This window comes from Sapajus apella, unplaced genomic scaffold (genome assembly GCF_009761245.1).
Source record: "Sapajus apella isolate SASKATOON/1434 unplaced genomic scaffold, GSC_monkey_1.0 scaffold69, whole genome shotgun sequence".
Classification (NCBI taxonomy): Eukaryota; Metazoa; Chordata; class Mammalia; order Primates; family Cebidae; genus Sapajus; species Sapajus apella.
Window position 1 is genome coordinate 2,529,723 of NW_022437009.1, and position 26,763 is coordinate 2,556,485.

Here is a 26,763-nt window from a genome sequence, read left to right on the forward strand (position 1 = left end):
TAACCAAAGTCTACAGCATCTTTTTATATCCTTCAAACATCTATCAGTCACTCCAAGTATCACTTGTTCACTTCTATACTTCTTTAAAAACGTGAACAAACTACAGGAGTAGTTGTACATGCATGGCTAAAGTTGTTTTCTTTGTTGTTATTGAAACAGCTAGCAGCTAAGGGCACAAATTAAACAAGCTGCCAGCAAAGGCAGATTGCAAGACTACATCTGCCATGAGTATTACCTAGAAGGCGAGGTGGTCAACAAGCAAGCCTAGTTTAAGTTTGTCAGGCACCTTGAAAAAGAGCCCAAATATTAAGGGATTTACGGTCTCCAAGTTAACCACATAGCCCTCCCACCAAAGCAAGCATCTGTCCTTCAGAGAAGCATTCAAGGCTGATGTTGACAGATAGGAATATCTCTAGTCGATATGTTTCCTGAAACCTAAAACGAATTCATCATTGAGAGACAAATCAATGAGCATGAATCACAAGTTTTATTTCCATTTTAAATATACCTTTATTTCTCAAACTCAAAGCTTTATTTTATCAAGTTCTAACACATTTTGCATTGACAAGTGATTTCATCCGCATCATGTAAGGTTAGTGACCATTACCAAAGAGGAAACCCCAGACCTCCTAGGGACTGCTAAGAAATTAATATTTCAAAGGCTATGTAAATGTAGAACAAAAAGCTTTCAATTTAGTCTAATGGGTATCTATTTTTCATCTATATTTAGAAATAAGTTGCTGCCTTAGGAAAATTAGATTTTTATCCATTCAAATAAAATACCAAATAAATTTAGATTTAAAAAAAAAAAAAAAAAAAAAAAAAACGCCCACAGATCTGTATTATTTAGCTACTTCCTCTTTAGTAGATGGTCATTTCACCTGCCTACGCAAACACACAGGAGAATTTGCACCAACTCTCACCAGCCCAGGCAAAACTCCAAGCATTTTATTTAGCTTACACTTCAATTATTTTTTAAAAAAGTGATAGGTAAACAAGATTTAGGCACTTGAACTCACAGACACACAGTCTTTTCCTGATCTTCACCTTAGAGGTTTCCACAAAGAATCCTGAAAAGTTGCCAGATCTTTTAAAACGCCTCTCCTCAACACACACCAGCCCCGCCCCTGACTTGGTCCTCTGATTGTAACTGGTTGAATTGGAATATGTTCCAAAGTCAGCTGTGAAATTCTAGTCTCTGCAAGATTAAGGATATCACTCTAACCTTGGAAACTGGATCCTTACAGAATTCCCTGGCACAGAGCTCCAGTCAGACACCAAGGAAGGAATGGCCCCCGTAAGCATCAGGGTCTTGTCTCACCACTGGGTAACTACTTTGCTCCCTAGAACATTTGATCTAAGAATATAGCTGCATCCTAATCCAAGGCACCAACCAGTACCAGAAAAGAAGCTACAAAGGAATTATTCCTAAAGTTAGGAAGTTGCTTTTGAGTGGCACCCTTTCCCAAAGTCAACAATGCAGTACTAGTTAAAATCCTAATGTACCATAAAGGGGTTAGTGCAGAGGTGAAGCTGAAGAATCAGCAGATTCAGGGCTTTCACAATTGATTAATGTGTCACCACAAGACACAAGTTCTTACACAGCTTGCTGTGACTCAAACCCCAATGAAAATCAAACTGGAAAAAGCAAACTGAAATGCCAGACTACATCTGTACCATCTGTCATTAACTAAGCATCATCTTCCCTACCCAACTCAGCCCATCTGCCAGGTCCCCCAGGTGTGGGCCATGCCACATCCCATAGGCATCCCATCAGGAACTCCGATCAGAAGGCGTTGGTAATAGAGTTCAGGTTCCAGCATTGAAATTGCTGAATGAGGAAACACCCTGTGATGGGCAAGGTAAGACTTAAAAAGGACACTAGAGCTCCAAGCCAGGAATCCAGTGTGTGTTTTTCTGCCAACGTGAGGGGAATAGGTGCTGTTTTCATCTCACTGATGCTCAACCTGACTCCAGGCAGCGGGCTAGAAGAACAGGCTGCAGACATGCCGAAAGCATCAGAAAACAGTCAGAAATCAGAGCCCTGAAGCAAATGAGAGATGCTTAAGTTTAGATTAGAACTGGCATGTGAACTTCAGTGCCCTCTGCCGCTGCCGAGTTTCATGTTACTCAACACACACATGCGCGCGCGCACACACACACACACACACACACACACGAGAACCACTGCACTCAGTACAAGTTCAGGGTACCTGGTGAGCATTAGGAAAGGCAGGTTTCAGCTAGAATTTCCAGGCACCTGAAATTCAAGGTTGCCTGGCCTATTCTGAGGCTGGCAAAAGGCTCACAGAGCAAGTAGAGACATCTCTAGCCTCGGGGTTGTGTTTTAAAAATACAGCTTTGGTCAGTGCAGCTTTTTACCCTGATAGCTCTAGAACACAGGTCTATTTCCCAAACTACAAAAAGATCTGAGCTGACTAAAAAGGTCAGGTGAAGGGAATTCAAGACCGCCAGGGTGCAATGGTGGCAAAGACTAGGGACTGGGTCTTTCTTGCAACTTCTGTGCCTCCTTTCATCCTCAGAAGAGGACTATTACCAGATAGGAAAAAAACATAAGCAGAGAGAACCCCTAAGGACAAAATGGAAATTTAATTACTTGATGCAGATCTTATCTTCATCTGGTGCCTCATTACCCTGGTCCCCAAGCCTTCTAAGTAAAAGAAATACTGATTGCTGTTAGCAAGTGCTTATGTTGGCAGCTTCATCATGTTTCAAAGCTTTGGTTCAACACATCTGTCATTTTTGTGCAAACAAATGCCATTTGACCACAATGGCAGCTTTTTAAGGTCATGAATGACCAGATAGTTTTCAAAGTTGGGATCACTCTTTATTGGGATTCACTCTTCATTGCCCCACTCTTAACGCTGAAGCACACTGGGTCCCCTCAGTTAGAACTGGGCTTGACTCAAAGCCGGTGAATTCAAATACAACGAAGGCTCACAGGGAAACAGGAGCCGATTACAGTGCGTGGCCTCTAGTCACCTAATGTAGCATAACATAGATGCCAGCTAAGCCTTGAGTTACAGTCAGGTCTGCTTAAGAGGACCAAGACATCACATTCCAGAATCAGCCTGAAAAATACACTTTTAGAAAAAGGTAAACCACTCATTTTCTACTAAGCTCTTTTGCATTAAGTTAACTTCATTGCTTAAAGCAAGGAGAAAACAATCACCCTGGGCTTTGGGTTTTTATAGCCACAGAAGAAAAAAAAAAAAAAATCAGGAGCATAAATTTGATTGAATCATTTTAGACACCAAGCTGGCTGGCAATATTGAGTGTCTCTGCCCTAACGTGATGCTTTCTAAGCGATCCCACAAAACATTTCAAAACACATAATCTCATCTAAACCTACTGGAAAAGGCCACAGTAGCCTAGAACTCTCTCATTTACTACGATTTCAACTAGAGATTAACACTGTTTTCCTTCTAAAGTGCAGAATATAAATGAGTCAAATCTACCAGAATAAGGAAGAGCATTCTCATTTACTCAATTCTTCCCAAATATGCTGGAATGATTTCAAAGTGCCTTGGTAGCTCCAATGCACACAAGGCCAGACTTAATGCTAACCCTCCTACCTTTCCCTTCACACACAGCAAGAAGACAGCAGGTTAGGTTCTAAAGCAGTTCCACAGGTCACTCAGTTCTACTGAAATTCCTGAATTGAGTTGCTGTCAAACACACCTAGAGAAGGAAGTCACTATTTTTGAAAAAACAAGAAGAACACAAACAAAAAACAGCCAAAGTACTCCAGAAGAACAGCTTTGTCATACTTGGAATGTGACCAAAATGGGTTTCCAATTAAAACATGGGAAGACCCTCATGTCAGTTACCACAATGACTCTGGACTCAGCGCAATCCTTAGTCTTAGAAAGAATAAAACCAAAGTCAGCCATGAAAGAGCTGATGAGGAAAAAAGAAAAAAAAAAAAAAAAAAAGGTGGAGAGCCATTTAATAAGAATTTCTTAAAGAAAAAAAACTGAACATTCATGTTTCCTACTTACAATCAGCCCCTCCCACTACCACCACCACAATTCTACTTAAATATTATGTTCCACATTTTATTTTGTTTTCAAGTTACATTTCAAGAAAAGGTCATTTTTTTTCCCCCTCAGCAATATCTCGCAATTCCTCAGGATAGTATGGCATGTAAACCATAAACCACTTTCAACCAGGTCTGAACTCTCCAGCTATTGGCTTTGGTTTATTGATGAATGACATTCTCAGCTCCGCTGACAGGGAATAAACATAAGCAATTCAGTCCCTTGAACAAAAATTAAGTCACAAGAGCACCCTCGTGTTTACCATTTTCTGCCTGACTAAAATTGATACAAGAGAAGAGGTTATCAGCACAACTTTCACATAACTGCTGAGAATCCCAAGTGAGGGCCAACACAGCCTATTCATTCGGGGCTCGAGAGAGAAGCCACGTAGCTTAGCACTTCTCTTGCGTTGCCCAGACTCTCCCAATCTCAGTTATTGCACAGAGCTCAATCCCCACATGCTAATGTTTGGGACGTGACATGTTAGTGTCTATCTTGGAAAGATGTGGATAGGTCATGCTTCCTACAGCATTTTCCAACGTGGCACTGTAATATGGGTCCTTTTAGGGTTGGCTCATGATACACTGTAGACCCATTCCAATGGGTACACACACAAAAAAGCAGAATCAGAGCTGAGTTCCCCTTTAAAAGCCAAACACCTACATCTAGAAGGAGAATCCCCTACCTGAGAGCCCTGGCCCTACTGGGGTTCCCATTGTGGAAACCCTCAGGTCTCAAGGTTAGTTACAGGGCAGCCAGGTAGGGTACGGTTGGCTGTAGGTAACTGGAGGATGGGCAACGTAGTAGCTGCTGAAGTTGCCGTCACTGACGTAAGGAGCTGGCTGGTAGTAACAGGTGACGTTGGTGGCACTGGGGATGATGTTTTGTTCCGCCAGCACACGCAAGGCCAGGAGGGAGATGAGGTTCAGGGTCTGCCTACGCTCATGCCCCATGAGACACACGGTGCTCTCATTCACCACCCTGCGGAGGATCATGAGGTAGTCATACTTGCTTCTCTCTTCTTCGGCAAAGTGGTTCTGAAGGTAGGTCTCCAACTTCCTTTGCTGTTCAAGGATGTCCGGGAAGTCGATGAAGAATCTGGAGCACATGTAGCGCTCTAGAGTTTTGATTTCTTCCTGGTCTGTGGGCCTGAAGTCCCGCACAAGAAGGTTGCTGTACTTGAGAAGTCCCCCGCCTCTGATTTCTTCTGGGTTCTTGGTGGCGATCAGTCTGTTCTGCAGATGGTCAAAAGCTTCCTCAAAGTCCCCGTACATGCTCTCCCCAATCACGGTGGGGTGGAAGTGCTCAGAGATGGGGTTACTGGAACAGTCATAGAAGAAAAGCAAAGAATCCAGGATGATTTGGAAAGAGTCCACACTGAACTCAAACTGACGCCGAATGGAGTCAACAAACTTCAGCTCCACGTTCTTCCCGTTCTTGTTGGAGAGGGAGATCAGGCTCCAACGGTCAGTGTCCGTGCAAACCTTCACTAGCTTCTGCACGTATGCCTCCTTCAGAGTGACTGGACTGATTTTAAGCTTGTTCACACCCTCTGGCAGGAAGTTCAGAAGGGAACACAGAACCACATCTCTAACCAGCTGAAATTCTGCCTCTGTTGGAAGGGCCACATGGAAGATGAGGTCCAGGTCTTTGCAGCCCAAGCCATTGTCTTTGACCAAAACGTGGCCAGCTGCAGAGCCATTCAGCCGGACGTCCTGCACTTTGATGCCTGCCTCCTCCAGCTGACTGCGGACGGTCTGGACGATGTCCTTCAGAGTCATGTCCAAGGTTGGAAAGTTGCCTCGTCCGTGGATAGGTACGACCTCGGTCAGGACCTCGTGCAGCCGGCTAACCTGATCCCAGTTGAGCACACTGAAGGACGTGCAGTCCCTGGTACAGCTGCTCTCCTCTGCCATCTTCAGGGGATGTTCTGGCTGTGAAAACTGAAAGTGAGGGGTGAGAAACAGAGTTAGGATCTACTTCTACATGGCAAAGCAGCTTGAGGAACTCAGATATTGTTTAATCTCTGAACACCTTCTTGTAACATGGTGATAAACAGCACCTGCTGCTAGGTGTTGCCCTGAGGACTAAATGAGTTAAATATGTGAAAAGCTGCCTCCACAGAAAAGGACAAAAACACGCAAACACATTCTATCATGCTTTAGATGACTTCATAGTTTTGCTTTGTTTGGGGTTTTGTCATTTTGCTTGTTTTTTTTCTGGGTGTGGGTGGAGCGTGCTGAAATGGAGTGTGCTTCAAATGTTCTAAAAACAGAACATTAGCGAACCATAAAGGACCATAGTTGAATTAGGTACCTCTCCAGCTTTTTGGCTGCCTAACCACATCTTGACCTGGTTGACACCTAGGCTACAACGCTCACACAGAGGACACACAACACACACACACACACGCACACACACATGCACACACACACGACTTCCCTCACTTCACAAGAAGATGGATTCTCAACTTTGGGCTACAACCTCACCAGTAAGTGGCAGGCCAACCCCTTCTAGTGGAATAAAACATGTTCCCTAAGCAAAATTCCCATGTCCCTTTCATTTATGGGAGAAATCTCTCCTAACAAGGACTTCTGTCATCTCGGGTAGAACCAAAGAGTTGTTTTTATGACAAAATTTCTAGTCAACAACGGGTTAGGGCACCTATGTACTGGAGCCACTCTTCCCAGGCAAGGAAGCCTGACACGGGACATGGCCAGCTTCCTCAGGGCGTGTGCACCTTCTGGTGTACTTTGAAAGTGGTATCTTTAAGATACCCAAGGAGAAGAAAGTTGGCACGGATTACTAGGAGAAAAACACCCCTTCATCTGCTAGGACCACAGAGTTTTCCAAGTAATTTTCAGCTATGCTGTACTTATCAAAAAATAAAACACAATGGATCCCTGGAAATCCTAATATATAAAAACAAATACTCATCTATTAAAAAGTCAAGGTGCCTGTAGAGCCATGAGTCGAATATTTGCTAGATGGATATAAAACCCAAAGCAAAGAGTCAAGGTGCTGGCCTCAGATTTCACTGTGAACAGTTTTCCCACCCCTTCTGGCTTTCTGACTTGCTAGACACACACAAAACCCATCCCAATGACTTCTGCACTTTCATTGTTTGGAAGCTGCTATGTTTGAATACCCATCGGCATGCATTCTCCTGGGGTTCCAACATGGATTTCTGGCCTGCACTGGTGCCAGGGATCCCCTATGGCTGTTACTTGGTTGTCAGGGCATTGCTGGGCACATGGAGATGAGCTCTTTAGGCACTCCCATCAAGAAGGGGGTGAAAATACAGGCATCAATACAAGGCATTGCGTGGTGTAGACAACTCTAATAGGGGAAATAAAATGTAACATAAAAGTTGAAGAAAGGGTGTCCCTGATTGGGGTGAACAGGAAGGCCACAGAGGAGTTCACTTATGGAGAGGGGACACAAGCCAATGGAAAGACAACACGGGCACTTGGTCGGGGCAAGGAGGCAGAAAGCAGTGGGCAGAGCATGTGATCACAGCAGGCTCTGCAGGGCCCATCTGGGGATGAGTGCTCTAGTGTTCCCTACAGGGTACTCATGGAGGGGAAGACAAAAGTTTACAAGCCTCTGAACAGCATGAAAAAGTCCTAGGCTATCTAGATCATCTTACAAAGCACTTCTGGGTATGGATCCCAAGCAAAATCTGTGATGAATGATGTTTAATTGTGATACGTTTGGTTTCAAGACAGCTTTGGGGACAGCAGAGTTCTCTTTTTGCCGTGCTCTCTAAACACTTAGCAGTTCTTCGTGATCTCTCATGATTAGCACGCAGTACATTTGTGTCCACTGTATGTACCACACCAGCAATCCCCAACCTTTCTGGCATCAGGGACCAGTTTTGTGGCAGACGATTTTTCCATGGACTGTGGTGGTGGTGGGGGGGGGGATAGTTGCAGGATGAGCCTCTTCCTGTTCCACCCTCAGATCATCAGGATCTAGTTAAGAGGCTCATAATGAGGGCACAGCCTAGATCCCTCATCACATGCTCAGTCCACAACAGGCTTCACACTCGTATGAGCATCTAATGCGCTGCTGATCTGACAGGTGATGGAGCTCTGGTGGTGATGCTGGCTCACCTGCCGCTCAGCTCCTGCTGTGCCATCCAGTTCCTAACAGGCCACGGATTGGTCTTGGTTCATGGTCTGGTGGTTGGGGACCCCTGAGCTACACAATTAAGTTCAAATAATTACATAAAGTTATGGTGCTGTTTTACTGTGACCAGAGCTAGACTATGATTTGGTGGCATGGGTTTTCTAGATTTCAGGTATGTTGGTCTACCTAAAGAAATACAACTTGCTTTCTACTGTGTATCACCTGTTGTACTTTCAAGGTTAGTCTTTATGACACAGGCATGAGAAGTCACACAGCAACCAGAGGCTGTAACACAATCAGTCCTTGAGATACAAATAACAATTTTAAGAAAATCTCCAGGAAGAACCTCAATAACGTTACAGAGGAGAATAACTGTTGGAATACATTTTGATTCAAGTCTTTTTTCCAGGAGTTGTTCAAAAAGACATCACACAGGATTAAAGTCAGGACTACACCTATGCTTGAACGCTGGTTCTGAGCATCAGAGGAGGGACATCTGACACTAGTGACAATCTGGACACTACAAGTCTTTTTTTTGGGGGGGGGTGGGTGGAAGTATCTAGGGTTGAGATTTTTATCTATTTTAAAGTATGTGAACTTCTAGTAGATTCGAAGTTAGAATTTATTTTAGAATTTGTAAGGTTCATAGGAGAGGCAGAAATAGCCAGAAAACGTTATGAAAAATAGGAATGATATATACTAGCCTGTAATGGATATCACAAAACCATAATAATTGAAATAGCATGTTATTGGCCCAAAAACACAAATCGATGGAACAAAATTTTTTAAATCTAGAAATAAAATCAAATATTTAAAGGGATTTAGTATATAACTGAAGGAGGCATTTCAGAATAGTAAAGTGAAAAACATATCTGGATGGTTACCTAAATTATAAAAAAGAAGAAAAGGGGGCTCCCTACCTCATGCCAAACTAAGATCTAGATTGGACAGATCAAAGACTAAATGTAAAAGCATGAAACTCTAAGAGTACTGGGGGGAAAAATGCATTTATATATACTTACACTGAGTGGGTAGTTTTGTTTTATAAGTCACACAAAACCTAAAACCCTCAAAAATGGCTATACTTGACTATATAATCAAAAACACCATAAAGTCAGAGGGAAAAATTAGGAAAAATATTTGTAACATTAAGCAAAGTACTCACTTCCTTAACGAGTAAGGAGCTTCAACAAATTGGAAATACCAGAACCCCAACAGAGAAGGGGCAAAGGACAACAGCTACTTCTCAGACACACATTACAGTCAACTGTACTTGAGAGACAGCCAGATTAAAACCTCGACGTATCATTTTTATCTATCAAATGGACGAAGATCAGTAAGTCTGATGTGTGGGAATCAGACACCTTTGGTATACGCTTATGGGCTCTCTCTGGACACAAGACGCTTAATTTTAAGGATATATACTCTTTGGCATAGGGATTCTACTTCTGGTATGTCCACTTTGAATTTTATCCTACGGTATAGTTGCAAGTATATACAAAATATTCACTGGAGAATTATTTATAAAGCTATAAGTATTCACCAATAGAAGATGGTTAAATGATCTGACGTGTGTATAAAACAGTATAGAAAAGCATGCAGTTGTTCAAAGAATGGTGGCTGTTCTTTCTGTATGACTGAAATGCTCATCAAGACTCATTAACAGAAAAACCAAATGCAACACTGTTAAAGTCTACGCTTATACAAGCATATAAAGTCTCTGGAAACATACACAAGTAGTAGTTTTAGCCTGTACCAAATACTGCCTCTAGTTTGGAGGAAGTAGATCCAAAGTTCACTCATCTGAGGGCTGGCACTCCCACCCATCACCCTTAGAAGGATCTTTTCCCATGGCCTGACTGCCTCTGCTTCCCTGTCTGAAATACACCCACTCTCTTGGATTAATGATGTATACTGCTCAGTTGGACCCTCAAGAGTCACCGCTTTGTCTGTGCTGGTAGTTCGTGAGAAGTGGCCTGCGTGCTTCCATCTGATGCATTTGCTGTGAGTGAATCCATACATTTGAATGTCATTGTCCTTGAGACCCAACATGTGCAGTTTGGCTCATCCCATTAAAGATGCTTGATGTAATAATTGGTTAGTTTCCTGTTATTTTCCTGCAGGCTTTTCCATGAGTATTATTTTTTTTCAAAGAACAAAATCTGCAAGGCTTCCCCCCGCCCCCACCCCCCATGTTTTGTTTTGCTGTGAATTGCTTTGCTTTGGTGAACTTGTCCTAGTATGCTTGCCTCACAAACGTTTTAGCCATTGTGAATTTTCTTCATCTCTGTATTCATCTGTGCTTCTCCCTGATGACGTTTTATTTTTCCCCCCTGTAAGCAACCAAGGTAGCAAAATAAATTGTTTACCACGGAAAAAAAAAAAAAAAAAAAAAGAAGACGAAAACTTGTTTTCTGCCCTTTGAATTTGGAATCCATATATGTATTAGTTGAAGGAAAATTAAAACCTTATGATCCATGTCCTAAAGCTTTTCCCTTAGGAGCCTCCTATTCATCTGCTGCCTTATTTAACGTCTTCAATTCCCTTTTTCCTTCCCATCCCTCCCTCTACATTCCTCATTCCCACATGCATGTGCCAAATTAAATACACTTGGAAGCTTCCTCTCCAAGCCATAAATGCTCATCTCTACAGATAAGGGGACGAACAGGGGAAGAGAGACTTTTTTCTCTAGACTGCCTTTCAGTCAAGTTTCTACTCATACTTTTTAAAAGAAGATGTTCATTAAAAAGCTCTCTAAGTAATGCAAATTGATCCCCTCCTCTCATTCTGTTAACAACAACAACAAAAAAAATTCTGCGTCACAAAATTGCTACTTCTCATTTCAAACATGTAACTACCCTTGTGATGCTGTTAAGTTGGTTACTAGCTACAGTTACAAAAACTTTTAATACTTTTTCATAAATACAATACGCCTGTGGTTAACATCTTCCATGCCAACTTCTTCTCATACATATATGAATATTGGAGCTAAATTCTGGGGGCAAAAGTCTGTGTAAAGCACACTGTGGGACATGACAAACGCCAAGTCTATGGTGTAGTTTATCACTCTCCCAATTTACCATGATTTACACATAGGGGAGCTTAAGCCATCAAAGACACAAATTTAGGCTGGGTTCACAATGAGTGCTTAGCTCATTACAAGAGCATAAAATAAGTCACTTGTGCCTATTAGAAAGGGGATTCTTCATTGTCCCTCATCCAATTTCAAATACCAAAAGTTCGTTTTTAAGTTACTTAGACAAACATTGCTATTACTAGAATAAACCCAAGTCATAGGCTCTCAGTTAGATAACACATCAGTGCTTAGTCCAACAGTTTTAGTTTTAATTAACCACGTTAAATCAACACTGAAATAATCCCCATATAAAAGAATCACGTGGGACACACATTCCCAATTCATGAAAGGCCCTGGTTAAAGGGAAATTCTAGTTAGCAGAATTAGCAAAATAGAGAACAAATTAATTTGAAGCCTAGTAAATTCAAACTAAAGTGAATTTCCCTTTTACTGTTTGAGAAACAGATTCGTTGTATTTTGCACACTAGAAGTGGGGAAAGGTAAAAACCATACTTTTTTTCCTACAGATTTGAGAATTAAGGGTTTATTTTTTTGGCAAATCAAGATGACCAACTTTCTCAGGTACTTTTGAACTCCATTTTCTTCTGTTATCTAACCTCTGTTAGCTAATATACACACACTGAAGGGGGAAAAAAAGAGGTTTGCAGAGATGGCAGCAAAAGAAGAAAAGGCGAACTAGGCCAGAAGGTTAAACCAAGGTCCCTGAGAAACAGTCTGAGGTCTAATCTAATTTCCCACTGTCCAGGGCAGAGCTGCTCAAAGCAGGTTGGTCAGAAAATGTACGTCTGAGCACTAAACGGGGGGGAAGAAAACTATTTCTAATCCTGCTTCTCTGGACTAGCCAATGAACTCCAGAAACATGATGAAAGTGTGAGGGACCCAAGGTGGGCAAGCAGGAGAGGCAGGTGCACGAGCTGGGGGTGGGGAGGGAACTGCGAGCATTTATTACACTTGCACACAGGTCTTTGGTCAAAGCAACATTAATTCTTATTTTGTGCCTGGCATTAGATGTAGAAACCGTCCACAGGGTTCTTGGTATGTGCGGAGACATACTTCTATCAAGTTAAGGACTGAATATATTTAACCCTAGGTCTGTGATCTTTAACATGAAAACTATGGAAGTGATTGTCTGGAAAATTTCGGGAAAATGCAAGGCTTGAACTGAGGCTCTCAGCAGTCCAGAGGCCACTAAGCATTACCTTCTAATGAACCTCCTGTGGGTTTATGAATAACAAAAGAAAATCAAACACACTTCATTCCTTTGATAACAAATTCTCTTTCACTGTTTCTGGATGTTACCTCAAACATGTGGTTCTTCCCAGTAAAACTTTCTAACCCAGGGTAAGAGCTGGAATCTTGGGCAATGGACCAAGCTTGGTGACAGACTCCAAGAGAAGTGTGTACATGGAACCAAGACACCTGCCAGCCCTGGCTCCTGGCCAACAGGGGACCCGTGCACCTGTGGCTCTTCCCACACATCTTCCACACAAACTCCTCCCCCATGCACAAGAGGGCACTTGAGACAAAAAGACACCATTCCATTACATATGAAAACCTAGGGAATTTAAGCAGAAGTAAAAGTGGTGGCAATACACTTCATACTATCCTATCCCACTTCTTCCCTTAGCAAGACAAGTGAATGAGAACCACAACTCTGAGATTATTTCTTATTTGCTTGTGAAATGAAGGGTGTAGAGGTGAGTGTCGAAGCAAGTGAAATAGTACCTAGTATGAGCCCCTTCACTTCAATTTCCATCTAATCCTCACACTCTAAGGAAGCTACGAAAGTCCCTTTTTCACAAGTTAAGTTTTAAGGTTCAGAAAAGGTTGCGCAAACTGACCACAGGTCTTCAAATGCAGGACTAGTGTCTTAAGTCTGGTAACCGGTGACCCCCTCCACCAAGCTCAAGATCTGCCACGTGGGCTGGGAGGTGAAGACCGACAAGCACATGTCACAGCCCACACGTGCACTGGGCTCACCAGTTCTTGCAGCCGCTAAAGTGATCTTTTCTAAAATAGATGTTATTTGTCCTCCCAAAAAAGGACAAAGCAAGCTTCTGGTCACTATGTAATCGTGAGACCTCATCTTTCCATTGCCCCCCCGTCCTCACCATATATATCATAGAGAACAGAAAGCTGGAGTCAGCCTTTACTCTCTGCTTTTGTGCAGGTTCCAGTTAAGCAAAAGGTGTCAGGTGGCTTAGAGGAGCCCCGCAGAGAGACACCAAGGAAGATAATGGCTTGCCACAGTGTATGGGAAATCCCACTTCTCAGTACGGGTGCACATCGATTGTTTCATAGCATGAACGTCCAGTTCTGCCCACACCCTTTCCCTGGCAGGTACTAATACATGCAGAGCCCTCCAAGGGCTCTTCATATAGCAGCAGCCAAGGCCATGGCCAGGAGACACCAAATGTGACTAGATGTTTAGCCAGTGCCCTAATGAGCCCCCAAACTATTTTACAACATCACAAGTGAGCAGCAAAACAGTGTTTTCAGGGCCGTATATGGATCAATCATTTGATTCCTCTAACAACCCTATAAAAGAGATACCATTCCCCCCAGTCCCCCACGGGAAAACTGGAGAACAAAGAGTATGTGAAAATTGTAAACTGTCCAAGGATACACTGCTGGTGAGTAGCAGAAATATAATTTAAGAGTCCTCCTAAAAGGTGGATAGCTTTGGTGGGGCGGGAGTTTGACGAGGAACTGGTTGGGCTTAGGTGGTCAGGGGAAGGCGATCGCAGTTAAGCAGAAAGAAAAGGAAGGAAGGTATAACGATTTTTAAAAAAATAAGATGGCAGGAAAGAAGTTTGACTAGACATGCCAAGGCCACCTGAGTGAGGTAAGGCCAGATTGCAAACGCTGAGAGCGAGGGAGAAGGATTTAGAACTGAAACATCTAACAACTGTCAGCACAGAAACTCCAAGCTGGAGCTGGAGCCAGCAGAGCTGAACATGGTTAAGTGTAGAAATGCTAATCGTTATGCTAACATTTGTTTTAAAGGAGCAATGGCTAGGAGATGAAGGCCTAGGGCCCTAACTTCCCAGGGAGCTCCAAGATGCTGGCTAAGTTGCAGAGCAGTGGTTTTGGAGAAACCAAGTCCGGCCGAGGCGGGTGGATCATAAAGTCAAGAGATTGAGACCACCCTGGTCAACATGGTGAAACCCCGTCTCTACTAAAAATACAAAACATTAGCTGGGCATGGTGGCGTGCGCCTGTAGTCCCAGCTACTCGAGAGGCTGAGGCAGGAGAATTGCTTGAACCCAGGAGGCGGAGGTTGTGGTGAGCCAAGATCCCACCATTGCACTCCAGCCTGGGTAACAAGAGTGAAACTCTGTCTCAAAAAAACAAACAAATAAACAGAAACCAAGTCCAGGAGAGAGAGAGAGAACCCGAGATTGGAAGGTGCTGGGACAGTCAGCTTGCTGAACTAGTAATAAGAGAAAAAATTAATGGCGCAAGAAGGAGATTGTTAGGAATGGGCTGTCCTGATCCAGAAAACTAAGGCATGCTGGTTTTTTTTTTTGCTCATGGACTAAAGGAACCATTACTGAGACTCGCTCTGATGGCTGGGAGATCAGAGTGTTGATAGGCTGATGAAGCAACAGACAGGACACTCGCTACAGTCAAGACGGCAACCTTCTGAGATCAAAGAAGCCAATAACCCAACTGGAGCTACAGAGAAATGGTTGATAAATTTGCAGGGAGTGACCAGGACTTAAAGGGCTAGCCCAGGAAGGAGAGCTGGAACAAAACTGCAAAGCAGAAAGTCTGGAGGCGACACAGGACCTCATGAATGCGGAGCCTCAGACTGGACACCTGTCACTTCTCCCACCTGCATGTTGTTTGAACCTTGAGATTCTTTCACCCATCAGAAAAGAGCCAGCTGCTTTGAATGACCATAGACCTTGGTCATTTTGCTTGGCATGTGCAGAAAGGAGAAAAACTAGGCTTAACGCGAATATGGTCTTCTGAGAAAAAAAAAAAAAAAAAAAATCCTCCCTTACTCCTTGAATTCCTTGGCCTCGAGGATGAAGACCAGAAGTTATCTAGGAAGGGTTTGGGGGCAGCCTGAGGAAGGCTTTTGTCTGCCGGCTCCTCCCTAGCGCCAGACCCCCCAACTAGGGAGGGGGGCACATTCTGAAGACTCCTCCACAGCCCCAACACATGAAAGTTACAGATAACAGACACTGGATGTTTCAGGTACATAGAAAGGAGCTTAGATTATGAATGGCCTGAAGCAATAACACCAGATAAAATAATGCTTTGCTTTTTGAAAGGCCAATAAAATATATCCTATGTTCGCTATTTTTCCAAGATGTTATTTTCACAGTTGCCCACTTAAATGCCCACATCACATTCTGCCTGAGTTCAGAGAAGTAACTGCCCCCGACCACAGAGCTGTGCCCACAGAATACACGTCTAAGTCAGTGACGCCCTGAACTCCACAGTTGGTCTCTCTCACTCTCAGCTCCATCGCGTTCAGCCAGTCTCTCATTCTATTTTCTCAAGGCTATCATCATCCTCCAGCCACTTACCAATGATGTTTACTAGAGTCAAAAAAATTTGGTTAGATTCCCACAGCAACTGGGACGCAGCATGAGCTGTGGAAAGCAGCCCTGGACTGAAACCCAGGCAGGCCACAGAACCAGGCTGTGATCTCGGCTGTTAGGGTCTAAGGGGCCTCCATAAATTCCCACTTCCCACTGAGAAGTGAGAAGCCAACACACAGTCTGAATGGTTGTCACTGGGCTCCGTCCACAGACACCCACACAATGACAACTCCAAACAGAAAGCTCTTTCCCACCTTTGAAAATAGGATGCTTAAGCAAGTGTGGGTGGAGAGATAACGCTGGAAGAACGAATGCTGTGGCTGCAAAACAGCAAACAGAATCAAAACATTGGCCCAGATATGGCAACAGGGATGCCACACAAGTTCCAGTGTTGAAAGGAATACTGTGACGTGGTTGCAAATGGAAATATTAACAAGGTCGGGACACAGACTTCTTCAGATGAAGGCTGGGCATAAAAGCCTTGATTTTTTTCCAAAGTGTCAGCATTAAGTGCTACATACATAACTTGAAATGGAAATAATCCTGCTGCTACTTGGTAACCACCTCCCCACCATCAAATGCTTCTTCCTAAATCAGAGGTGTTCCTGGTCTGAATTCATTTAAAGAGGTTCCCGAAGAGAACCTGCCTTTCTCTTTTAGAGATTGCGTAGACTGAGAAAAATGAGAATGATTCCTAAGGAGGAGACTGCTTACTGTAAGAATGACTCCGTTTACACACGATCCACAGGGTTTAAGAGCTGACAGCCTCTGGGTTTCTTCACAGGCTGCTTCCACAGGCGACTTTACCATCTAACTCTCCAGCCTAGAGCTTTAAACAGTTGTCCAAAAGGAAGATCTCAGTCAGCTAAAAAGTCCTGTCTAATCACTAGCAGTTTCCCTGCCTGGGCCTTATCAGGAAAGGGACAAGCAACTGTTAGTTCCTCAAATGCCACCCTTATCATACATTAGACACATAAACACACTCCATTCACAAGTGTCTAAGTGTGAGCAGACCTCCATTTCGGAGCAGATGCCAACTACGTGCACAGTTCCGTCCGGGTTTTTGTTTTGTATGGGTCCTTTCTTGAGGAGTCAGCATTCGAGTTGCAGGTTCCAGACCTCCTCCCCATATTTAGCACTTATCAAGTAATTAATGTGCTGCCACTAGACAGCTCAAACACCTTTGACTTGAAAGTGACTTCCTCTTGCAATTTCACTCAAATTTTAATTGTTAATAAAATTTAATTGCTGATAAACTGAGTCCTGGTCCCCTGCGAGTCTCAGAATATTTTAGCAGCAGCTCCTTGAAATCCTATTGCCTTATTATTCTCTAAGAAGCCATAAGAAAACAAAAGAATGAGCACCAGGCTACGAATCAAACACCACATGTTTTAGCGTCGTCTGACGCACAGGGTGAATAACTGTCAGTAAGTTAGCTGTAACTGACTTTCACTCTTTCAAAAATGTGCCTGCCTGTGTTTTAAGCACTGCTCCAAGAGCTTGTGATACACCAGAAAGAAAGAGACAAAGAACCCTACCGCTGTAGAGCTTCTCCTTCTATAACTTTGGGTTAACTCTTGCCTCCCACACGTGAAGAATGAGAATTTCAGAGTGAAACATTTTTGCTAGAGCTGTGCTTCCCAATACAGTAGGCACCGCTGTCAGTGCAAAAACACATCCTGGATACCAAAGGTGCGATATGATAAAAGGAATGTAAACTATCTCATTTAGATTTTTTATATCGATTATATATTTTATATTGATTCTACTGATCATATATCGAAATGATAAAATTTGATAAAGTAGATCAAATAGACTTATTTAAATGAATTTCACTTTTTTTGAGACAGGGTCTCACCCTATTGCCAAGGCTGGCGTGCAGTGGTGAGATCATGGCTCACTGCAGCCTTGATCTCCTGGGCTCAAGCAACTCCCCTGCCTCGGCCTCCTAAGTAGCTGGGATCACTACACCCAGTGGCACTGTTCACAATAGCAAAGACTTGGAACCAACCCAAATGCCCATCGATGATAGACTGGATAAAGAAAATGTGGCACATATACACCATGGAATACTATGCAGCCATAAAAAAGGATGAGTTCGCATCCTTAACAGGGACAGGGACGAAGCTGGAAACCATCATTCTCAGCAAACTGACATGGGAACAGAAAAACCAGAACACTGCATGTTCTCACTCGTTAAGTAGGAGATGAACAATGAGAACACATGGACACAGGGAGGGGAATATCACATACCTGGGCTTGTGGGGTGGGGGAGGCTAGGGGAGGGATAGCATTAGGAGAAAAATCTCATGTAGATGGCAGGGTGATGGATGCAGCGCATCACCATGGCACGTGTTTAACTATGTAACAAACCTGCATGTTCTGCACATGTACCCCAGAACTTAAAGTATAATTTTTAAAAAAAGAAATTTATATAGATGGGGTCTTGCAGTGTCATACAGGCTGGTCTTGAACTCCTGGGCTCAAGGGGTCCTCCTGCCTCAGCCTCCCAAAGTCCCGAGATTACAGGAGTGAGTCACTGCCCCTGACCAAATTTCACCTACTTCTGCTCTTTAATGTGACTACTGAGAAGTTCATCGTGTCTCTCATATTTTTACTGGAGCGCACTGATCTAATTTATTGTCCTTACGATAATGAAGACGCTGAAGCCTGAAGAGGTAAAGGCTCTGCCAGGACCAGAGCCCAGGTCTCCCCCACAGCTAAAGTCAGACCCAGAAGCGGAGAGGAGGTAAAAAGATGACAAACAGCCTGGACACAGGAGATAGCAGCAGCGCTAGTTGTAGCTGAGCAGCTGTGGGCAAGTCTCCAGACACAGATCAGGCACTCGATGAGTGTACGCGTCATCTCTGCTTCTGGTCAGTCCCCTTTCTGCCACCGCCGTACTGCGGTTATTCCACAGCAATGGCCATTGAAACCGCCCAAGTCCACATGGCACTGGCTAGCTGTGGAGATCCAAATGCCCATCTCTAACTACGACAAGCAGAGGGCAGCCATGGACGGAGTGCGTTTGGGGATCAGGGGAAGGCAGTCAGGCAAGGTGGAGGATTCCCTCTTCAATCTCCGTAAGGGCTAAGCAAGTTGAGAGGCTTATGGCAACATGAGAGGGTGTGGGCAGTTCCAGGCTCATGGGTAAGTTTCTGTGAAAGTGTTTTTATAGGAGGCTAAGTATGGTAACATTATGGGGCTTTTGTGCTTATCCAATCAAAGATAAAAATTTAAGAACCAGAAAAGAAGGTAGAAGGCAGAACTGTAAGAAAGCGTTAATGAAGCAAGGTGTGAAATGAGGGGGTCCTCAGACGGGATAACGTCAGTTGGAAGCCTGTGGATTCAAAGTTTGGTGAGAAAGGAGTAGCATTCCTTTGTGCAGATATTTGAGTATGTGTTCCATAAAGCAAAGAAAAGCAGTTAGGGAGGCTCTGCAATGGGGGGTTCAAGAGTAAAGAGTCAGGCATGGTCTTGAAGAGGAGGCTCAGCTTCCAGAGGTACGGGCCGTCCTGTGCACTTGGATGAGTTTCAGAAGCATGGGCTGCTGAACTGGCCAGAGGCAGGGAGGCAACGCATTCACTGCCCTCATCAAGTTGCTGTCTACTGGCCCCTAAACCAGGGCAGTGATGACAGTGGGAAACAATAAAAAAGAGAAACAATCAGCAGAACTAGCAAGTGAGTGAACAGAGAGAGAAAAGGCTGAGTGAGCCACGTGAGGCTGGTGTCAGGGAGGTGGGGGAAGGATAGGAAGTGCTTAAGACAGTGGGTCTGGAGCTCAGCTTCAGGAGTTTCAGCTGCTGGTCAATTAGCAGTCACTGGCCCTCAGCTCCAAACCTATACCCCTGTGGCCTCTACTTAAAAGAGGACTCCGCCACCGGCCTGCCTGCCTCGCCGCACCAGAACACCCACTGCAAGTACGCCTCCCTCTTTGCAAGCCACCAAACAGGTATCCAAATGATAAAACACTTTCTGTATGCCAGGCCCGCACTATAAGCAGGCACTGGGGAGTCAGCAGTGAGCACAGATCCCGCTTGCTGGTGCTCATATGCCAGCGGCTGAGACTAATGAGAGAAATCAGAGTGCCTCGAGTGCATCTTACAGCCAGCTCAGCTCCTCTCGCATCCAGAAGTCTTCCAGAGGCATTTCCAAACACCATTCCCTCCATGTCCTCAGCACCTGCCACTAACTACTGCCTGGGAAGCAATTAACTACTTGCTGACTCAATCCCAGTTATCCAAGAAATAAGCAACACTCCATGCAGTTTTGTGACCAAGACCCCAAGACTTTCATCTCAGGTTCTGAGACTAAAAAACATCCTACATGGAGAGTTGCTTGTTGTTTCAGGAAGTTCTCAAACAGTTCTAGAAGAGACTACAGGGGCCAGCTGTACAAAATCTGTTAATCCTAAGCAATTCGTAAGGCTTCCTTACCTAGTTGGGCTATATAAAGATGCTTCCCCTCAACTATTTGAATTCCAAATATAAGTTTCTTTATAATGCCTGCAGTGAAAGGGTAAAAATGTTTGAGACCTTATGGCCTGAAAAGACCACAAGAAATCAGCAGTACTAATGTAGCCAAGCAGCTTTAAACACATAAACACTTCTCTAAACACAGAGGTGTCTGCTTCATTATAATACAATTTATGCCAATTTAATGTACTACAGTCAAAACACCAAGATGGCAGGGAGCATTTCCCTACAGTGCCTTGTTTACCTCAATGACACAAAAAGCAACAGACCTTATCTAACCAGAGTAATGTTTTATCCCAAGTAACCTCACATTGCACATTACTCCTTAACTCCTAAACACACACACATGCACACAAAATAGCAGATACACCCAGCGACAGGTGTGAGACCAAGAAACCCCAAAACACAAGTTTAGCTTAACTCATGAAACTAGTTTTGGGCTTCTACGACTTCTCTCTGTAATGGAAAAAAAAAAAAAAAAAAGTTTCAACTCATCCACCAAGAGCACTTGGGTCGCCATTTTTTGGTAGGCAACACCATGAACACAACGTATCAGAGACAAAAGATGAAAACAAGGTCCTATGTACTTGAGCAGTTAAAAAAAAAAAAGTTTTTCCTTTAATGGAGTTTTAAACATTACTATCAAATGTGTCTGGTGGTACTGTGAGAATAAGGGCACTACAGTCCACTTTTAAGTTATCTTTATTGCTGTGCTGTTTCTCGGACTTTCAGAAGTCTGAGGAATTCTCTGTTCTCTGACGGGTAATGCAAGATGTGCATAATCTGCCGGGGCCTTGAACACGGGTGGATGTGAGCTGAATGTGTGCACTGTGAGATATGGTCAGTGGGGGTGGGCCTCTAGAACTCGGGAGATTTCGGTGGCTACTTGTGCTCACAGTAGAACAGAAGAAACCAGGTAGGGACAGCCACAGGTGCACAACTAAGTCACACCACTCTGACAAGCAGGCCAAGAGCCAAATCCTTTCCTTCAGAGTTACATGGATTTAATCCCTGGATACAAGGTAGGTATTGTGGAAAAAACAGTTTAAGGAATACGGCTGTTAGTTCTTTGTGCTCACTAAGGTTACTTATGAAATTAGGGACCTTTGTTTTGCTAACAATTTAGAGGCCTGCTGGCAGTTTTTTTTTAAAAAACTTTGTTACGGGACCTCCCTCCCCCCCACATAGGTACCTGAGCAATTATATACAATATACCAAAATCTTCCGAAAAACTGTTTGTTGAGAATATATGTACTCTAAAGCTATGGCTATACCTTAAGAAAAAAGTTTGTTATCTGAAATAAACTAAGCGTGACTCCAGAGATAATTTTGCATCTTCACAAACAAGAATGTCAAAGAACAGAACCCCTGCAGCACAGCTCTGAGGTTTCCCTAAAAGACCAGAGAAAAGTCAGCATTCTTTAGTCCCATACCCCCTCCCCCTTTTCCACTGCAGGGCCTAAAGTGGCCAGTCGCACACTCTCAATAATACCTTTGGGGATTTAAGACAGTACAATTCTGAGTAAGCTCTCCTACCACCCTTGTGGCTGCCCAACTTGCTTCCTGCCTCACTTCCTTGCCAAGTTACTCACGTTGAAAGGTTGCTGTCGCCAACAACGGTCACCCTCCTTCCTGCAAGCAGAGGGCAGCTGGGCCAGTTAGGAGTGTACTTTAGGAGGATCTAATCAAATCACCCTAACTTTATTTCCTGGGCTGGTTCAGTCTCCTAACCCACCTACAAAGTATCCTGAAATCCAAGTCGTCACAATACAAGTAATTATACACATAGTATTTGTAAAAGTTTTCTTACTATAAGTGCATTTTAAGCACTTCATTTGTATGCGCTTTATACCTCCGTAAGAAAACAAAAATGTTAAATAGGAAGCAGGCCCCTACTTAATTAAGCCAGGGAACTGGCTAGAGCCCCGCAGAAGCCTACCTCCACCCTCCTTTTTGTCAAAAAGAGCCAAAGGGAAGGGAGCTGACACTATCCCTCCCACAGGGTTCAGCCCTTGACAGTGGGTTCTCCAGAAGCTCGCCAGGCATTCATTTCTCCAGGAGAGCGCCCTTGCTTGGAGGTAGCACTGCCTGGTTTTCTCGCCCGCCGGCGTCGTGTTCAGGTGTGCAGGTTACCAACCTATATTCTTCAGAAAAGTCACCCTCCTCCGACTCGCCTCCCACCCTGCTCCCTCCGGCCTCGCGACACTTGCAAAGGGAGTCCCCGACCTGCGACATCGCCCGGGGCAGCCGCACCGCTATCCGTCCGAGTCGACCCACTCGCCGCGGCTTTTCACCTACGCGGTAGGCAAGTTTCATTTTCAAAAGGGGAGTTGGCAGGTTTCACGGACACCGCATTCCCGAGAAGTTTCCGAGAGACCCGCGGCGCACAAGTCACTGGCTTGGATCCCTTTGCGGCTCATGGTGTCCACAGTCGGGTGTGAGTGCCGGAAAGTTACGGACCTCCGCCCTTCTCCTTAAAACCCGGGTCTTGGCAATGAGCCTAGGAAGCGCCCCTCCCCTCCCCGGCCAGGCATCAGCCCGGGACCGCTGCGCCTCCAACTGCGCCGAGGGAAACCGCCGGACTGGGGTTCGCACTCCGCCGGCCGGCGAAGGCGTGCGCACCCGCAGGACCGCGAGTCAGGAAGGGAGGAGGCGGCGGGGGCGCCGTCCCAGCCAGGTGGGGGCGAGGCGCCGATCGCACACTCTTCGGACGCCCCGCCTGCGCCCGGCCGGCGCGCAGCCCGCGGGAGTTTGCCGAGCCCCGGGTCTCCGCAAAGCTGCAGCTCCCTCTCGGAGCGTCTCTTCTGGCCCTCTGGGGCTGGGGTGCCAGGGGCGGGGCGACAGGAACCCCGGGTGTCCGCACCTGCCCCCAGGCTGAGCAGAGCCCTGAGCACTGCCGGGAGGGGGCGGACCCCGCGAATGAAGAGCTCGCGGCTCACAAGGCAGCCGCCGCGTCCCGGCACTTTAGAGGAGGGGGTCGGGGACTCACCTGGGCCACGGAAGAGGAAGCGACAGAGGCAGGTCCTCGGCGCGGGCAGGCGCGGCCTCTGCAGCCCCCAGGCAGCGGCACCGAGTGAGCCGCCCCGCGGCCGCCCCCTGCGGTCTTATACGGCGGGCCACGCCTCCGTCCCCGCCCCCGAGCCGCCCTCCCGCGGAAGCCAGGGGCGGGGCGGGGCGGAGCCAGCGTCCTCGGGCCCCTCCGTCCGGCGCTGACGGCAGGGGCGGGGCGGACGCTGCCCTCTGATTGGCTCCTCGGGTGAATGGTTGCCGAGAGACGAGTAAATCCTCACGGCGGGAAGGGGCGGGGCACCGGGACGCAGCACTGCGCAAGCGCAACAGAGGGGCCGCGTCGACACCCCCTTCTCTCCGAAGTTAGTGGGACACCTCTCTTTCTGCTTAGCACGCTCTTCTGCCGTTCCTGCCGCATAGCTGTCTCCCCCAGGCCTTTCCCGGCTCTGTCTGGCTCTCGCAGGCCGGTGTTTCTTCCGCTTCTCTGGGACCTTCGCGCCGGTGCTCCCTCCCCCAGGAGTGTGGCGGGTAACGCCCACGCCCACCTCCGGCGTGTGTTTTGGAACTCGGAAAAACTGCGGTTCCTGGGCCCTGAACACCCTTCTGATTCCCCAAGCGAACTGGCTGAAGGTGAAGGCGTGCTGGTCGGGCAGAGAGCCCCGGGGACCACCCGTGTGCAGTCAGTGGGACGAAGGGCCTCGGGAGCGCGTCGCCAGTGTCGGTAGCCGCCGCGGCTTCGGCCGCACTGGGAACGCCACGGCACTTGGTCCAGTGTGTTATATAACATGCAGGCAGGGCCTGGACACCATCCATTCATTCCATAGCGAGTGCTTTACAGCCCAGGTTCCGAATTGACACTAATCTGAGTTGAGATCTCCATTCACCACTTAAACTTTCTGTAAGGCTTTAGGCAAGTCACTTAAGCTACCCTCCAAAAACCTGCGTCTCCTCACTGTAGGATAAGACTAAGAATGGGACAGCTTTGTAGGGTTATATAAGTACTAAGAAAATACTTGAGAAACAGTGTGGTGCCTAGTGCCTGTTAGAAAGTGTCTGGCAAATGCTATGTTATTTATCAGTAGATATTATTGTACTTGTGTTGATCCTTTACTAGGTGCTGGGGAAAAGATTGCTTCCCAGATGCGGTATTTACGTCTCCACCGCACTCCTCTTCCATCCCTGCCTGATGTAAGTGTAGTTCTCGTGTCTGTCGGGCTATGAAGAGTTCTCAAATGTGTCTTTCCCAGTGAATGAGAGGAGAGAGAGTGTCCAGGAACTTTAATGGGATAGGACATCAATATGAGTGCCTATAGGGAAAGCCAGTGATCCTATTGTTGGACACGAAATCAAGACATATGATCTAATTTTTTGTTTTACTTTTTGTTTTTGAGGAATAACATTCAGTAAAGTGCACAAAGCTAAAGTGTCCAGAATGATAAATTTTTACATATGCATACATCTTGATGTAAAACCTTCCCAGCTCATTCATGCCCCTTCCTATTCGGTATCCCGCAAGGGTTACCACTATTTTAACCTCTATCACCAGAGATTAGTTTTACCAAATGTGAACTTGATATGGATGAAATACATAAAACGTACAATTTATGTCTGGTTCTCTTGCCCAACGGTGTGTCTAGGAGATTCATCCATGTTATTGTGTGTAACAATGGTCCATTCTTTTTCACTACTGTGTATTACTTCATTATATAAATATTCAACGATTTGCGTACTCATCCTACTGTTGGTGGACATTTGAGTTGCTTCATGTTTCTGCCTTTCATGAAGCTGCTGCAAACATTCTTACACATGTCTTTTGGTGGACACGGCATTCATTTATACTGGGTATATATATATATATATATATACCTAGGATTGGATTCCTGGTTCATAGAGTGTTCTCATATTAAACTTTAAATATGCTGCCAAACAGTTTTTTAAATTAGTATAACAATTTAGGTTCCAGTCAGTGATATGAGATTTCTTGTTTTTTCACATCTTTGCCAGTATTGGTATTTTCAGTCTTTTTAATTAAAAAAAGGGGGAAAATGTGATTTAAAATTGATTTTTTTCTGATTATCAAGGATGTTGAGCAATTTTTTCAGATACTTACTATTCGTTTCAATACCCTTTTAATGAAGTGTCTGTTCAAGTCTTTTGCCCATTTGTGGGGAGTTGTCTGTCTAAATAATCTATAAGAGTTCTTTATATATGCTGAATATGAGTCCTTTGTCCAATATGTGTATAACACCTTTTCCCAATCTGTGTTGACTTTTAGTTATTTTAATGTTATCTTTTGATGAACAGAAGTACTTAATTTTAAAGACATCCAAAATATTAATCTTATCTCTTATGACTAATGTTTTGTATGTCTTGTTTAATAATCCTAAGCCAATAAAAATAATCTTTTTTGTTTTCTTCTAAGAACTTGATTATTTTAACTTTCACTATCTGTAAGACCTTGGGCAAGTAACTTAACTATCCTTCCATAAACTTCCAACCATAATAAAGTTAATGCAAAAGTATTACATTGGCCTTTGGACCATTTCTACTCTTTCATTGCCTCTTGGATACCATTAGTACAGGTAGCCTCAAGGAAGAACACAGGACAGAAATTCTTAACCTAAAATTTGACCTAGCATGGTTTAGTCCCACCTTTTCTCGGGTGAAATTTTGTTCACCTTACTGAACAAAATTAGACGATTCTGTGGTAGGGAGGAGGTGACAGCTAAGAGCTATAAGAGAAACTCATTATATATGAGTTTCTCAAATATATATGCATGTATATATATTTTTTTCCCCTTGGACTTTTTTTTTTTTTTGAGACGGAGTTTTGCTCTTTTTGCCCAGGCTAGAGTGCAATGACGCGATCTCAGCTCACCGCAACCTCTGCCTCCTGGGTTCAAGCAATTCTTCTGCCTCAGCCTCCCGGGTAGCTGGGACTGCAGGCATGTGCTACCATGCCCAGCTAATTTTTTTTGTATTTTTAGTAAAGACAGGGTTTCACCATGTTGACCAGGATGGTCTTGATCTCTTGACCTCGTGATCCACCTGCTTCAGCCTCCCAAAGTGCTGGGATTATAGGTGTGAGCCACCGCACCCGGTGCTGGGCCCCTGATGCATTAATGGATTTTTCTAGAATTTTGTTTCAGGGTTTTTTTTTTTTTTTTTAAATACACTGTGTTCTTTCTGCCTCATAAAACTGGCATCCTGGAGCTGGTAGGAATCTTAGTAAGTGGCCAAGTTCTGCCCATTGGACCTGGAACCAGATATTGAAACTCTTCTTCCTAGATTATTGGTGCCTCCTTCTTAACCAAATTCTAGACCCTGCTGAGCACATCCAATCAGAAAAAAGACCTTCTTTGCATTCTGAGTGATTCACTGAATTAACTGATTTATACCTAGGAAAGCTGAGGAACAAAACAGCCTTTAAAATG

General features: G+C 44.7%; 1 protein-coding gene across 5 annotated transcripts; it reads right to left on the minus strand.

Moving 5' to 3' along the window:
* Positions 1-464: 464 nt before the first annotated feature.
* On the minus strand, positions 465-23,507 carry TENT5C (terminal nucleotidyltransferase 5C). 5 transcript variants are annotated; one of them, XM_032249604.1, is made up of 3 exons: positions 23,310-23,375; positions 22,458-22,614; positions 465-6,004 (listed from the first exon to the last, which is right to left on the minus strand). In XM_032249604.1, the coding sequence occupies exon 3, from the start codon at positions 5,975-5,977 to the stop codon at positions 4,802-4,804; it is 1,176 nt and encodes a 391-aa protein (XP_032105495.1). In that variant the 5' UTR covers positions 5,978-6,004; positions 22,458-22,614; positions 23,310-23,375; the 3' UTR covers positions 465-4,801. The 5 variants fall into 5 exon arrangements, 4 of the variants coding, with proteins under 4 accessions (XP_032105495.1, XP_032105494.1, XP_032105493.1 ...); XR_004260216.1 differs by lacking the exon at positions 465-6,004 and adding an exon at positions 21,044-22,457 and having other exon boundaries at positions 22,547-22,614; positions 23,310-23,408; XM_032249603.1 differs by lacking the exon at positions 22,458-22,614 and having other exon boundaries at positions 23,310-23,507.
* Positions 23,508-26,763: the final 3,256 nt, after the last annotated feature.

What these genes read in the sequence shown, in the direction of transcription:
- TENT5C (XM_032249602.1), bottom strand. Translation starts at nt 16,655, where the DNA reads ATGGTAAAGTCGCCTGTGGAAGCAGCCTGTGAAGAAACCCAGAGGCTG. An exon ending in TAAACGGAGTCATTCTTACA is followed by an intron (nt 6,005 to 16,559) that starts GTAAGCAGTCTC and finishes CCTCACTTTCAG; the next exon opens with TTTTCACAGCCAGAACATCC.